This window comes from Watersipora subatra, chromosome 7 (assembly GCF_963576615.1).
Source record: "Watersipora subatra chromosome 7, tzWatSuba1.1, whole genome shotgun sequence".
Taxonomy (NCBI): Eukaryota; Metazoa; Bryozoa; class Gymnolaemata; order Cheilostomatida; family Watersiporidae; genus Watersipora; species Watersipora subatra.
Window position 1 is genome coordinate 30,343,854 of NC_088714.1, and position 16,039 is coordinate 30,359,892.

A 16,039-nucleotide genomic window follows, 5' to 3' on the forward strand; every position below is an offset into this window, starting at 1 on the left:
TCACATTAGCAAGCGCTTTATCAAAATATATTTTATAAAGTCGTTGAGCACAATATATCGATTGTTAGCAGAATGATTCTGCATGAAATTTGAAAACTAGTAAATAATCAAATTGCACTGGTCGATTATAAAATTGTACAAAAATAGGTCATTCAGCATTATATATATCTTACAGAAAAGTCATGTTTTACACAAGTCATGGTCATAGGTTGCAATTAGAGATAGGTTTTATGGCTGCCATGTTGAAACGAAAGAGTTTGTTCCTGAATATTCCATAATAAATGCTGTCGCTATGCCTCCTGCAAACATGGCTGGTACGGCTATCCAACTCAGGGCCAGCAGCATGGCTGCTCCACTGATTCCATGGCCACTGCAAAAAAGATGTTTACCATGATGATAAATCAATGAATAGGTGCTATTTTGTGACTATATCATACACTGTTCGCATAAGTAGATGTGTACATGTTATATGGACAAAAACCATCTTACAACTGTGCACATACATCTTAGTTGGCTTGCACATGCTCATCATCTTCAAGCTATCGAGACAGCTCAATTCATGCTGCCTCAACATCAGTGATACAAAACCTTTTTTGGGACGCCTGCTGTTTATGCATCACTAAAGGTTCAGGAGTTTCATAAAAGTAAAACAAAAGGGGTTTTAAAAGTAAATAAAAACTTTCATGATCGGCATAGCTGGTTCATGATCAGACTAAACATTCATATTTGCTAAAAGGTTTGTTAGAGGTGCAAGATGAAACTCATTCAGCCCCTAGACTAGCAGGTAGAGTTTGAATCAGCCAATCAAGTGTTAGTTGACTGGCAAGTACCGGATATATTTTGATGAAATCCACTAGCAGAATGTTCCATCGCAAAGCGACTAAATGGCCTAATTCTTGTTGAAGGGGTGACACAGCTCTGTGGATTAAGTTATCAACTATGTCAAGCTTCTGTCAGAGGCACAATCAGTCATTCTGAGAAGACAAACCCTCAAACTACGCTTATGTGTCTGGTTGCAAATTAATTGTTTTAAGTTGAAAGCAAGGTCAAGGTTTTTTAAAGCAAAATGCATCATCTATATACAATAGACAGAATATAATCCTAGTTGCGATGCATTTGCGTCGTCAGCCAATATTATTCTTTTGATGATTTTATATTGAGAAATCGTAGCATCTGTTGACTGTAATGGTTGCAATTAATTGCAAAGCTTCTAATTGTTCAGAACTTGAAATTTGTAAACTAATTACTGAATGTTTCAATGAAACGCTTGCAGTACATGGATTGGTTTTAACAATCGTTTACGCTACAATACTTTGAATTAACAAAAAACTGTTTGCTTCATATTTTAAGTTCCTAGTTTTGTGATTTGTAGAGAATAATATATTGTTAGAGATATTAAAATATATTCAAACAAATTGCTTCATGGCCAAAGGTTAGGATGACCAGTACTTAGCAAGTCCTACCTAGTCATGTGTATGTCTTATTTTTGCATCATATAAATTACATGCAACTTCTAAGAATTATGTTTGAAATGCCACTGCGAGTTTCTTAAACGATGTTCTAGCTAATTAATATCCATTCTCTTAGGAGTGAAAAGCATTTTAAACGCTATATGTCAAACATTTAATCGATTGGCTAACTGTTGACCTTTTTTGTTCTATAAAACTTGTCTGGTATAAATTGAAAAACATTTTTGTTTGAAATGAAATTATTGTCGATAAAGTAATATAGGGTATAATTATATATTTTATGTTTACTAACACTTCATAGCGTAGTTATTTGTTCATTTAGTTTTTCCTTAATGAGGATGCAAGTATAATATATCATATAGCTTAAACTAGATCACTAAATCATAAACAGTGCCTTTCAGTATATTTGTAACCAGTTCACCAACATATACCTAATTGGTCACAAAAAACCACTCGGTAACAAGTTTCAAGTCTCTATATTTCTCACAAGTGCTTTCGCTTACCTTGTGCAACCAGATGCCAGTCTAGATCCAAACAGCATAAGGAAGCCACCTATTAGTGCATGCCACCATGGAACACCATGGGCTTTTAAGAAGGAGCAAGATGAGAGGGCGCCAAGTGCTCCCCCTAACGCGGCCCCAAATATGTACAATACCTACAAGTAACAGAGCAGCACGATGATAACTACATCATTTTACATGAGAGCTTAACTCCCACGACTATGTTGAACACAACTCGTTTTGAACTGGTGAGCAGAATACTATAATTCCTGGAGTTGTTTCTCTTGAGATATGAATGTAATTGTCGGATAACAGGTGAGTACTGCACTAGATATGCTAATAGAAATTCAAATAACAATATTACTTGATTGGCTTCATTGTGTTATCCACAAGATCAGAGATGAGCAACTAATCTGCAATAAACTATGCTAGAAAACTAGGTCACCTGTAAGTATGGTTCTTGCTAAGTATGGTTCTCGAAGCATAATTAGAACTTTCCTTCAACTTTTCCTACAAATCTAAAATCTTTTCAGAGTATTTTTATTAGTAGTAAAACACTTTAAAAAAACAAGCAAATTCTCTCATTTTTACAATAACTTAATCAGTGCAAGTGTCAAAAAACTTAAAATTAATTTGACTAATCAAATGCCTCTCTATCTTGAATTGATAGTAAATTGAAGGTGTTTCTACCACCTTCAATTCACTATCTTGACTCTTATGCAATACTATTAGATTACCAACCTTTAAATCACATTTGTTCAACTCACTCAATAATTCCTTACTTTTGTCTTTTCATTTCTTTTTCTTTTAGCATGCAACGAAAAACATATTTTGATGATGGTTATCAATGCCAATACAAAGTTATACATACCATCCAAAGATTTGATAGCCCAGTTCTCGCGTTGGCAAAGTATGGAAACTTTTCCTTTAGACTCTTTGTAATAACCCATTGTGAGACTAATGTCTGGTACCTGCAATAAAAGCACGAAATGACCAGGGTCAATGGAATAAACAAACACGTGCTGGCCAAAGCCATAAACACACCTGTACCCAGTTCTATAGCTGGTTATATTTTAAATGTCATTCAAACTATAAAGGTTACTCAAGCTCTCCTCAAAGTTTTTATCAAATATTTCAATAGTTTGATCTCTGCTCAAAAGCATTGTTTGCGTTAATTCAATTAGGTATTGGACAAGCCTTTACTTAGGCTCGAATACATCATTAATCTGTATGCGCCTTGTTCATTTCAGGCATGAGCAAGATAAAACATGCTATTAATGAACAAAGCTTATAAGGCGCTCTGAAATGTTACAGGTGCGTTTGAGAGCCAACAGGGCTTAAATTATTAAATGATATAAAAACCTTTCACGCGAACCAAAGGAAACTAACTTCCCTATATTCTGATGAACATCACGAAGGGTAAAGAATAATACATCACAACGTGATGACTAACTTGCTCAAAAACAATAATAAATCAAATCTGAAATAGTTTTTTTTATAATTTGGTAAAATAAAAACATATTTTGATTAAATTTGTGTGGTGAATAACCAAAACAAAAAAACTGCTGTCAATAGCTTTAATCATCATTGTTTAGTCTAATTTATACTAATTGAAACCACAACACTTTTTTGTTAAAAATAATTTTTACTATGATAAGAGCTGTTCCCGTTCGTCCATCCTTCGTTCGTCTTTCCAAAGCTACGCTTAGAGGTTAGGCAAAACGATTGCTTTACAGAGATTCGAACTCTCAACTTTTGGAATAATTGTGCAGTTAACGTAGTTATTACATCTGACAATCTCTTACGGCATACCATGCTAATTGTACATAAAAACAGCAGCTTCCTATCTCAAATTTAAAAAGGGAGTCTGTGCCTACATCACTGCATACCCAACTACCTACTACTACTACTACATACCTACATCACTGCATACCCAACTACCTACTACTACTACATACCTACATCACTGCATACCCAACTACCTACTACTACTACTACATACCTACATCACTGCATACCCAACTACCTACTACTACTACTACATACCTACATCACTGCATACCCAACTACCTACTACTACTACATACCTACATCACTGCATACCCAACTACCTACTACTACTACTACATACCTACATCACTGCATACCCAACTATTTAACAACTCTTTTATTCCCCTGATCACCAGTAATACCACTGTTGGCAGCAAATATAACCTGTAGCTAATAACAAACAATTAAGGTATTCTCGCCCAGCCAGACAAATACATACCCACTGCTGGATCCCATGGTGTCAGTAAAAAGCAGTATGAGTGGTATCTGTGCTAGCCCAATAAAAACTCCGCAGGCAGACGGAGACCACATCTCTTGAGTGAACCAAGTAGCCGTATCATGACACGTTGCTAGCTCCAACTCTGGCTTGTACTCACCCATATTTTCATCAGTTGTATTTTTGTTTGTATCTAAACCTTCCTGAAAAGATTTAATGTACTGGTAAATTTATAAAATCTTCAAGCCTAATGTACTTGTGTTGGTTTGCCCTAAAAGTAGAAGTTTGAAAAAGCATTATTGCGCAATAGCTTCATATCTTGCGTGAAATGGCAGGGTTAAGTGACATCGCAACAAAATAGTGCAGCTGTTCTGTAAGATTGATTATATAACACACTACATGTAGGTGTCTGAGACATCAAGAGAATGTAACTGTTTTATGTACAAGAAACTCTTGACAACAGAGTCACAGAATACTTAGTTTTGGTCAAATGCTGGCGATAGCCTATGAAATATAAGGACAATTAAACTTCTATTTTTAAATGTTTGAAGTGTTAACCATTCGTTTCAATTTAGCAAAAGCAATGTACCTTCAACCATAGAGATGCTATTTAATGTTTACATTGGTCAAGCGGAGAGGAAAGTTTGACCAGTGAACATTTCTATTAGCATCTATAAAAGGCTATTATGTCTATAAAAGGGTAAATATGTCTATTACGCAATGCTCACACTCATGACTGTCAAATTTCCGGTAGCATTGCATTTCAATGGCATTCATCATGGTTTGGACATACAGCCATTCTGGGCTTGCAGCGTCATAAGGGGCAGTTTGAATTTGAATCCTTGAGTTCTTATGTAACAAAGTTTTGCGAAGAGATATGGACTGCGAACTGTAAAAGACTGACCTGTAAAGAGTTTGTGCGCTCCGTTTCGGGTATGAACACTTCCATCAATGTTATGGCAATAAGGCAGCAGGACATACAGACGGTCGCTATTGCAACAAACGGCAGCTTCAGTTTCTCATGAATGCTACAGCAAATAAAGACAATAACATCGAGTATATTCGCGAGTATCAATGGTTAAGAATAACTCTGAACACTATTCAAAGGTGTGAGAGTATGACCTGAATACTGTAAAATCAAGGCATAGCTGAAAAGAATTTCTGTTATATTTGCTGACAAAATAACCGAGACTTTAATGAATGAAATGACATTCAGCGATGATGAATAGAAGCATGGTGAGCTGTCATGAGATAGAAATCCTGTACTTACAATTGTGTGCTGTACGGGTGGGCAGGAGTTGTAATCTTTATTATGTATTTGTGAAGAAATCCGTACACAAAGCAGGCGAGCAAACCTCCTAAAGTCGTATATACTACAAGCATAAAACCGTGTTTCATGAGCTGGATTACACGAGACCGCAGCACTGGTCACAAGTTTTAGAACTCTACTGATGGGAGAAACTTTAAACTGAGGTGTAGGAAGAAGAGTTATGAGGTGGCTCAGTGGCTAGAATCATGATTTAGCACCAATGGATTACAGGTTCAATCCTGGGTTGAGACTGTTTTTTTTTGTAATGGTCTCTTAGTCTTCAGCTAATAGCAGTACATATGTCACAGAATTCTGTGAGGTTAGTTTACAAAATAACTGCTGCTAATGACACCGTAATACATGTATATAGAAAGACTATATTTAGAAGATATACAAAATATCATGATTTAGTATATTTTTGCAGCACACTGAAAAATTACACTTTCTGAACTATAATTAGAACAAACACATTATTCAGTTTTATATTAGCATAAAATGTATATACTGTATCTGAAAAAGATTGGTTGATAAAATGTATTATCAGCAAGGTTTATAGAAAATGCTGGGTTTGATTTCTAGTCTGGATGTAATAGACATCTTGTCAAACACAATTATGTTGTCTCCTACACAATGACTTTTATTTGGACCTTAAACATTTTAGTAAAAATATTAAAAATATAAAAGTTTGAAAAGCTACAGTTGAAGAGAATTTGATAGCACTAAAATTATTCTGCTTAAGTGCTGCCATAATGTAGCATTTAAAATACACTTATACATATAATGGTTTTGGCTTGAAATCTTTTAAAAAGACAACATATTTATAAAGTTTCTGATAAGACAATAAGGACTAATTTAAACCTTGAATATCTGCCTTTTAAAGTTAAACCACTTCTAAGAATAGTAGATACTTATCATACGTACATGAGTTGGCTACCAGACTGCCATTCTGTGCCAGCACCATCCCTGGACACTGCAAGCATGAGAGGAACATTGAATCATGTTAGATATCGCTGACGGCGCCGAAATAGACAAAAGCAAGTCTGGTCACATCAGTGTATTCATATAACAAACTCTGTTGTAACATAGATCATCACACAAGAAGAGCTTAACACAATGTTTGCTATACACATCTTGGTAATATGCTTCAAAAAACACTTCATTATGTTGTATGAACGATAGATATAAAGCTGTACTAGATATCTAACAGCCTATTTATCAATGGCGTCTAAAAAGTGGTAGGCCCAAAGAAGAAACGCCCAAGTTATAAAAAAAAGCTGGTTTAGTAGAGATTATAAACATTTTTTTGCATTTAATGAAGCATATAAATTAATTTTTTTCTAAACCATTTTCAACTGACACTTTGTTAAGAGTCTTTACTATAATAAGAGTCATGTCTGTTTGTCCGTTTGTTCGAAGACACCTTAGCAGTGTTAAGAAAAAAGACTGTTTCACACTGGAATCACACCCAGAAATTCTGACTCCAACCAAACATGCGACTATATGCACCACTCAACCGCCTTTATACAATCAAGAATACTTGTGTACATACTTATTCCGCATGACAATCTCTCATGGCGCACAATACTGTCAACATACTAGTGAGATATAAAGCAACATACTTTTGGCTCAGAAGTTATACATGAGCTTATACTTGATTTTTTTAATATTTGGAATAACGGATTTAAGCTCAACTGTGACAACTATAGGAATCGTTGGTTGCCTGCACTTTACTACTCTCTGACAGCAGCATAATGGCTGACTCACCGCCCCACCGACGAACATGCCAGCACCTAAAAGAGCCGTTCCAACTATTGACGAGATGATCCCCTTATTGCAGAGAGTGTTCGCATATGCCTGCATTGCTAGCTCTACGTATGGCTTGCTAGGAGGAATCCATGATAACATTAGGATGCAAAACTGGCCTGCAAGATAAAGTAAAGAAAATGTTTACTAGCATGAGTGAGCAACTAAAAATGTTAGAAATTTAGCAAACCATAAAGTTATTTAATGTAACTTGTAGTATACATTCCAATAAACCGAGTACGAGGGAGTTTGTATTAGTGGGTAGAAACATTTGAAATGGTTGAATCACTGTTTACAAGTTTTAGCATGTTTAAGTATTCATATATACAATTCACGTCACGTTTGATGTTCGTAATTGGTTAATTAAACTTGATTATTTTTAACCCGGCTAGTAAGTCTAGACAATTATGTTATCAGTATAAACATTTTGGTTCTAAGACAACTGTTCACGCTAAAATTACCCCCAAGAACTATTTTAACACAACGAGATTTTCAAAGACTGCAGTGCTTGTTATTCTGGAACTCAGATGTCGATAATGTTTTTTTATGTGATGTAGAATGTTCTGCTAGCGTTTGCATGATGGTAACGCTGGTTAGCATTTGTTTCTTGTTATTGCTCTTTGAACCCGAAAATAAAAATTATTTTTTGAATTTCTTATTTAAGAGGTAGTGGTCCTACTGGTGCAGTTGATCTACGGGTGCAGTTGTCATACGGGAACAATTGTCTGCGGGGGTATTTGCATCCGAGAGATTTCTCCGGGGTGCAAATGCCCATGGGACAATTTGTTTAGATACCTGAATGGCTATGCTAGTAAAACGCTAGCTTCGAATTAAATATTGACAAATAATAAAAGTCTGTATATGTATGTGGTACATGTGGCTACCATTTATATTTTGGCACATTTGCTGAAAACAACATTGTTTTGTTCACTCAGTGACAGTCAATATGATCACTTTTTACAGGTTCCCCTTATGCTATGATCAAATATAAATAGCAAAGGTGGGAAAAGTTCACTCATCGCAGCTATACTAGGAACTTGAAGTTTACGATTTGAATAAGAATTAACAAGGTACAAAACTATTATCCCGGCCTATCCCTAAGCCTCTTCTTCTCATACAAACAGTCCATTGTTTCTGGTGCTAGCGAGTAGTTTAATCTAATATTTAAATAGTGGTAGGAGAAATTACTCCTAGAGTGTGAATGAGAGAGACATGCGAATAAAAGCAGGCGTATCCTAGCGATGAATCACCTGTATTCATTCAGCTTTGCGCTTATTCAATTGCGTAGTGTGCCTTTAAATCTAAGCGGATTAAATATATTTCTCATGAGAACTGGCCAAAGCCGCTCCATCACAAAATGCATTAATTAGAAAACCTAATTAAATAAACGCATGAATGACTAAAGATACAACATTAAAATATTCATGTCAGGGAAGATTCTTAGTTGTTCAGAGTATTTCAAACATTGAAGAGAATGTTACACTGGTGAAGGCTATAAGCATAGAACACTTTCTTTCTTCGAAGCTAAATTGATGTAGCAAGAACTTTCTTAATACTTTCAAGTCTAATTCTTGTACATACAGCCGCTCCCCAGATCCTAGCGAGTATTAACAACTTTACATCAACTGTGATGGTACTAATAATAGTACAAGTCCTGTTGAACTGAGTGTCATATTGAAGCTTCAAGCTTGTAGAACTCAAAGAAAAACACAAAAGTCAAATAAAGTAAATTGTTTTTTACACTATTTCAAAGATGTTCTAGAGATAATTGAAGAAACGTGTAAGGATTGCAGTACAATGAGTCGGATAGAGTGTGTATTTTGTTATGGATAGAGAACAAATAGTTTTATTGTAAAGCTCTTGTTGCTGAAGATAAGCTTTCTAGCTGTGTTTATTTTTGATACTCCATTACCAAGAATTTAAATAAGTATGTCATTAGAAACTGATGTTCTGTTAGCAGCCATTTTTCATTTTTCGGCTGGTTAGAAGTGCCCTCGGTATGTTAGCGATATCTCAAGAACTAATAGTCCAATTGTCTTCAAACTTTGGAATTGTACTGAAAATGTATCACACGCAAAGCACCAAAAATTCGTAATTTTATGTAAACAGGAAGTGCAAAGAAAAAACAAAGCGAAACTGCGAAGCCGAGTTTACTTGGGCGCAGGAGGAAAACAATTCCCCAAATTATAACAGACCGAGGCTTCAATATACTAAATGTTTTTACCACAATTATGAGGTGCAAAAGATTTATAGTATATATAAGATTACGGGGTGCAATAGATCTATGTTATATATAATTTTATTGGCCTTTTCATAGCTATAAGTTGTGAAATACATCTATTTAAACTTTGATAAAAATAAGGTTACTTACAAAATTTCATTAAAGTCACTCTGTAATTGTTATTGTTAAAGTTATTTACTGAAGTTATAGCTTATATAACGCAGCGCAACAAATAACGCTACTTTTTTATAGATTATTTAAATATTTATATTGTCTTATTACAATTGAGGAAGAAACTAATTGGTTGACATTGTTCTATATCCTAAAGCCACTGCCACCATCTTCATCATTTAAATGTAATCTTTTTTATCGTTCATCGTGTTGACACGATGAATGATAAGATGAATGATAAGAGATATTAAACTAGAGGATCGTGTTGACACATAATTTAGCCACCGAGTAGTATTCATGCTTTTATCTTCATGGGTGTATTCTTTGATAAGCAGACATGCATAGATTCAGAGCAGAGCATGAGAAGGCACTTCTGCTACTATGTGAGCTATTTAGGGCATAAATCAGCGATAAGAGCAAAAATATACCTTTGTGAGCATTCACTATGTACAGACATAGCTAACTGGAACATCAAGAAGTAAACTTTGTTGTTGAACCATGGCTTGTGAAATACATAGTAGAAAAGTTACATTTAATGGCTAAAGCAAAGGTCGGATGACAAGTACTAACGAGTGAGTTGAACAGCTAAAGAGGGTGCTATGATCTCTTCACACTCAATTCATTGAAAGCTGATCTTACGATATAAGGACAAAGTCGCCAGCCATGATAATCGATAAGTGCAAGATATGCACATTACATATACAACCAAATCATGAATACTTACTGGACAAAAGGGCTCCAAGAAATGTCTTGAGCATCACAAATTCTTTGAACAAAAACTGGTTTCTTATTACTTCTGGTTTGTAGACTGTGAAAGAAGAAAGTAGATGGTACCAATGATATACAGCCCCAAAGGATAGCCGACGGCGCTCATATGGGCGGGGTTTAATTATGAAGCTCTGTTGGGATTAACCCGGACACGGCACCCGAACAAACAAATATGCTGAATAAAGCACCTTGTAAATTTACGAATATTATGAACTATAGTGGTTATTTTACTTATCTGTTGAATTCATTTTGTTGTCAAATAAATATAGTATCCCAATATTGTCACCGTTATGATCAGTCAGTTGCCATTCACAAGCATTCGTGATATTAATAGTCACAATCGTAAAATAGCTCAAATTTGGTTTTGCATTTAGATTTTGAGTATGAAAACTACACTGCACAGCTTTGCCTGCTGTCCCATCTTATTGGCAAGGTAAAACAATGTGAAACCGATGAAAGACTTTGTCATTTTATATTAGGGGTGGCAAAATATTAATCAAAAACTAGAAAAAAAATGCCGTTCTTCGGGTAATTATATTCAACTTTAGGCATATACTAAGACCTTTACTAATTTTAAATTTACTAAAAATAGGTAATTTGAAATGTTTTATTTTGATTAGATACATTATTTTGGTTAGGTATTACCCCTACATTGCAGAAATTCAATGTTTGCTATTGTGACCCGCGGGGTCTACTGGCTGAATAATCTAATGAAACGATAACAGCGATTCGTGTTTTCTAAAACCTAACAAGGCAACGCGACCGCCCCGCGAGAGTTGTGTTTGCTTTGAAACCCAGGCTAGCACAATCCTAATAGAGCTCCATAATTAAACCACGCCCATATGATAGCCGTCGGCTATCCTTTTGGGCTGTATATCATTGATGGTACTGAGATGTATAGAATGAACATATACTGTGATTGTGACGCTACGTGTAAGCTTACACTCAATAAGTCTGTTAACGGGAGTGCGAAGACATGTACATAGGAATGTAAAACATATCTCTCATAAGATCAGCGTGTTGTTTGACGTATGCAGTTTGGAATGAGTTTATCTTTCATTCATTTTAAATTTTTGAAATAATTTTAGTAAAATTGCACATTAGCAGTTATTTATCTGTAGCTTGTCGATAAAATTTGCAGACTGACTTTTATCTCGACAAGAATATACTATCTTTTTGACATAATCAATTTCTGAGGTTGATCTGCACAAGTAGAGGTTGCAATAAAGGGATGTACATAGTAATTACATCTATATATTATGTATATCTAGAACTAGCAGCATATTAATGTAAGATGCCTTTCAGGCCAATAATTAAAGTAGTAGTATTAATTAATTAGTAATTACTACTAATTAATTAGTAGATTTTATTGGAACATATCGATATTTTGCTATCATTTGCGATCATTTTGATGCTTGAGATGATTTGACTGCCAGGATGTTTCAAAATTAAAATCAACAAAACTTGATCGCGGTTAAAAAGCTCAGATCAAGCGAAAGTGTAAATATGACGTGTATGGTTATGCTGTTAACTGTTAACGTGTGTATAGGTAATATTGCAACTTGAACACAATAGTCAATGTCAACTATCACAAGAATAACAACTAGTGATGTCATTTCGCACTTATTTTTCTTCTGAAGGTTTTAACTGATTTTAACCGATTTTAATCTCAAAACATCCTGACAGTCGGATCACTTCAGACACCACAACAATGGTAAACGATTGAAAAATGTCGATACTTTCTGATAAAATCTACTAATATTTGATGTAAGACATCGCTAGTATATCGCTGCTGCCTACCTGTCGACTTCTGCAGAAACCATCCAAAGTAAAGTCCAATAAAGAGGCTGAGAATCAACTTCGTCGCTGTCAGGCAGCAAGACGTTGTGCCTAGCTTATCGGTGCTCGCGCTCACCTTGTCCACATGTCCATTAGCCTCAGCTTCTTTCTCAGACACGGGGTGTACCTGACTTGGTTTTCGAACTAAGGTCGTCACAGGTTGCTTTTCATTTGGTAGACTAGCTCTCAGTTCAAGGCTTGTTTGACTGTCATCAGGGCCGGATGATGTCACTAAAGGACTTGTAGAAGTTTGCCGTTCCATCGGTGGAAGTTTAGGAGAGAGCTGTAGAACAATAGGACATATTGATACGGCTCTGACAGCTCAATGCCTCGATAAGATATTGCAAAACCAATACAAATAACCAAGAGTTGCAAATAGCACGTAGCAGATGAACTTCCAATAAGTCCGCACATTACCTACTTGTAATGAGAGAGAGAGAGAGAGAGAGAGAGAGAGAGAGAGAGAGAGAGAGAGCGGGCATTCTAAGTACGATTAGCGTCTTGGAATGCGAGCAAAGAATCCACAGTCTGCTATAGTACAATTTAATACTTGAGCCAAAACTTGATTGAAAGGTATTTTATATTTTTTATTTAGACAGGATTATTATTTACTCTACTTACAAACATGTAGCGATGTGGTTCAATACATTTATCTGGCAAATTGCCAAAGAATTCGGCTTCGCAATGGCTACAACATTTTTATTGTTTTTCATATCACGGGTGGTCCTTAGAAGAAGACTTTGCTAATCATGCCTGTTACAGTTAGTTGTATTCTTCATGCTTTTATTAATCAAGACTACGTCATCAACTCATGTTTTCGACTCTGTAAACATGCTATTTTCAGTTTCAAAGGTTTTAAAATATCTACTTAGTTAATATCCAATGCTAAAAATGAGCAATCAAAATCAATTTGAAAATTTGTGGTTGTAAATTTATTAGTAGTCGTACGACCTTTGCTTTAGCTTTTAAAAGTACCATCTTTTCTAATGCATATATTACCAGCTATGCTTTGGCAACAGAATTTATTTACCTCTTGGTTTTCCTGTTAGCTATATGTACATAGTGAATGGCGACAAAGGTATATTTTTGGTCTTATCGCTGGTTTATGCCCCAAATAGCTCACATAGCAGCAAGAGTGCCTCTTCACATGCTAATAGACCCATAAAAATAAAGGCATAAATACTCCTCTGTGGCTAAATTATGTGTCAACGCATAATTTAAGATTGAAGAATGATAAGAAAGATTAGGTTTAAACGAGAAAAATGATGATTATGGCTGTATGGTATAGGAGAATGTCGGCCAATTAGTTTATTTTCTGGTTGTAATAAGAAAATATTGTTTATATTTAAATGTTCTATGATGAACGTTTCATCGTGTTGCGTGTTCATTGTTTGCTGCGAATAAAAATTGAATTTATTTACATGTAGGTTAGGTAGTGGTAGGCTGCTGTCAAATATTGCAACATTTGATTACCTGCCTCTAGATGAACAGACAGGCTGCCAAAAACGTTTGTAAAGCTTAGTTAGTTCATTGATTAGCCTCAGGAAGTCAAAAACAAGTGAAGATTCTATGCATATACTAGAACATGAGAAAAGCAAATAGAGAAACACATACTTTTGAAAGATCAAAGGTGCTAATAGCTTTAGAGTTCAAAGGTGGAGAAACGAGGATATCTGGAATAGCTGGGCTATGTTGCGTCATTTTTGAGATTTTACGTTTAGTTCTGGAATGGCTACGAGAGAGGCTAGCGCGACGACTGTGTTGAACGACAGAGTTTGCTGTACCCATAGAAAGTGCAGACACCGATGGTTTGGGGCTTGATATTAAAGACGTGGAATTGCTATTTGTATCTTTCCTTGATTCTGTAAAGATGGACTCGCGAGCAGTGAAATACTGGCTTGACAAATCGGAGCTTTTTTTTCTAACCGACTTTGACAAGTTTGAATCTGACAAAATAGATTTCTGTGAAATAGGTTCTAACACTAGTCCAGGTAGATGTTTTACAGTATAGCTGCCAACCGATCCATTCTTATCTGTTATTAGAGCATTGCTGGTTGCAGAAGTATTTAGACTTTCAGGTAGCTCTTGGCTAAACAATTTTGTAACTTTATGAAGAGAAAGGTTGTCAGAACTGTTGAGGCGAGAGAGAAGTCTGAGAGGCGAGGGAGGCAGAGGGTTAGAGTGATGAAATGACTTTCTTACCTTACTGACCGTTACAGATGTAGGAAGTGACGGACGATGGTTTAAGGGTGGCAGATGACCTACACGTAGCCCTGAATCCTCATGTGCGACTATTCTGTTTGTACGAGGTGCAGGTGCCTCGTCACTGTCTTCATATCCCTCCTCACTACTGTTTTCAACCTTTTCTGCATTGGGATCCTTTTCAGATTGCCATTCCATTGTTCAAATTCTGTTTGTAACAACTTTTGTTATTTATCTTCTTCTGTTATTGGCTGTTATTGGCTAGACTACGGCTGTGATTGTTTTCATTGGCTGTTGCAATCTTAACACGTACGATAAGCTCCTTTTCTTCGGTGATCATTGAAGTGTAGCTGCCTTTCTTCTTGTGCGTAACGCTGCTTCTAAACCAATCTTAACTCCGCTGCCTGAAGTCATAAAAAGTCAGCAAGCTACTAATTAGTATTATACCAATACTACCCACACTCTTAAACAGTTGAACATGTAATAGACCGTCTGCTGCCGATAAGCAACAGTACATAAAGAGATCCCTTCGCTCGATATTACCAATCAAATCCATTAAAAGGCATCACACAGCGGTAATATTTCAATGTATGCCAAGACAAATATAGAGGAATTATTTATGTATTATGTTGTCACTTTCAGCGTACGAACATTTATGTCCTTATTTACTCACGTGTAGTAGCGCACTTAGCAAACAGAGATATGGACTTAGAATATGCTCAGCTACGATCACAACAGAATAAACTCAATTCAATTGAAAGCTTTCATTTACAATCAGCTCTACAGAATACCGCATTTTAAGACAAACTAGAGGATAAAGAGCCAACCGTAACATGATTTGACTTACACTATTTACCATTATTTCTTTTTAAAATTTATATATTTGGCTTATTTGACTGAAAATGTTCAGAAATTCAAATAATTTGAAACCATATGTGATTAATCGCTGAGAGTATGTAGCACAAGCTATAACTTTAATTAGGTATTGATTTAAATCTACTTTCTTAACCTATTCGATATTTGTCTCAACACTATTATTTGCTATTATCCTATATTATATTACAATACAATGCAATGTAATATAATAGGATACATTATAATATATTACATCTTTAATGCCATATTATGTTATAATCTATTATGTTATGAAGTCTTACTCTATATTATGCTGTATCATATCATATTATAATATAATTCAGTGTATTTTACATCTAACGTACATTACATTACATTAAATTTTTGTTATAATCTTTGCGTAAATTATTATACATTATTAAGCATAAAAATGCATTGATGTACCAGTCACTTAAGTGATATATAGACTATACATTTTTGTTCAAAATGGAACTAGAAAAGTGTAAATTAAAAAATAAATAAGCTTGTAATTTTAAAAAAGTATGGCTCAAACCACAACTTTATCTTATTCAACAAAAAACTTTAAATACAACGCATGTTTTTATTAAAAACATTATTCATCTGTTAAATACAAAA

The 16,039-nt window shown here is 35.2% G+C and overlaps 1 protein-coding gene across 1 annotated transcript; it reads right to left on the reverse strand.

The window, feature by feature from the left end:
• Nucleotides 1-5: 5 nt before the first annotated feature.
• On the reverse strand, nt 6-14,899 carry LOC137401187 (uncharacterized). Its single transcript, XM_068087573.1, has 11 exons — nt 14,549-14,899; nt 12,308-12,629; nt 10,464-10,547; nt 7,309-7,466; nt 6,466-6,514; nt 5,506-5,608; nt 5,140-5,263; nt 4,239-4,438; nt 2,841-2,940; nt 1,973-2,124; nt 6-370 (listed from the first exon to the last, which is right to left on the reverse strand). Exons 1-11 carry the CDS (start codon nt 14,744-14,746, stop codon nt 229-231), a joined length of 1,632 nt encoding a protein of 543 aa, XP_067943674.1. The 5' UTR covers nt 14,747-14,899; the 3' UTR covers nt 6-228.
• Nucleotides 14,900-16,039: the final 1,140 nt, after the last annotated feature.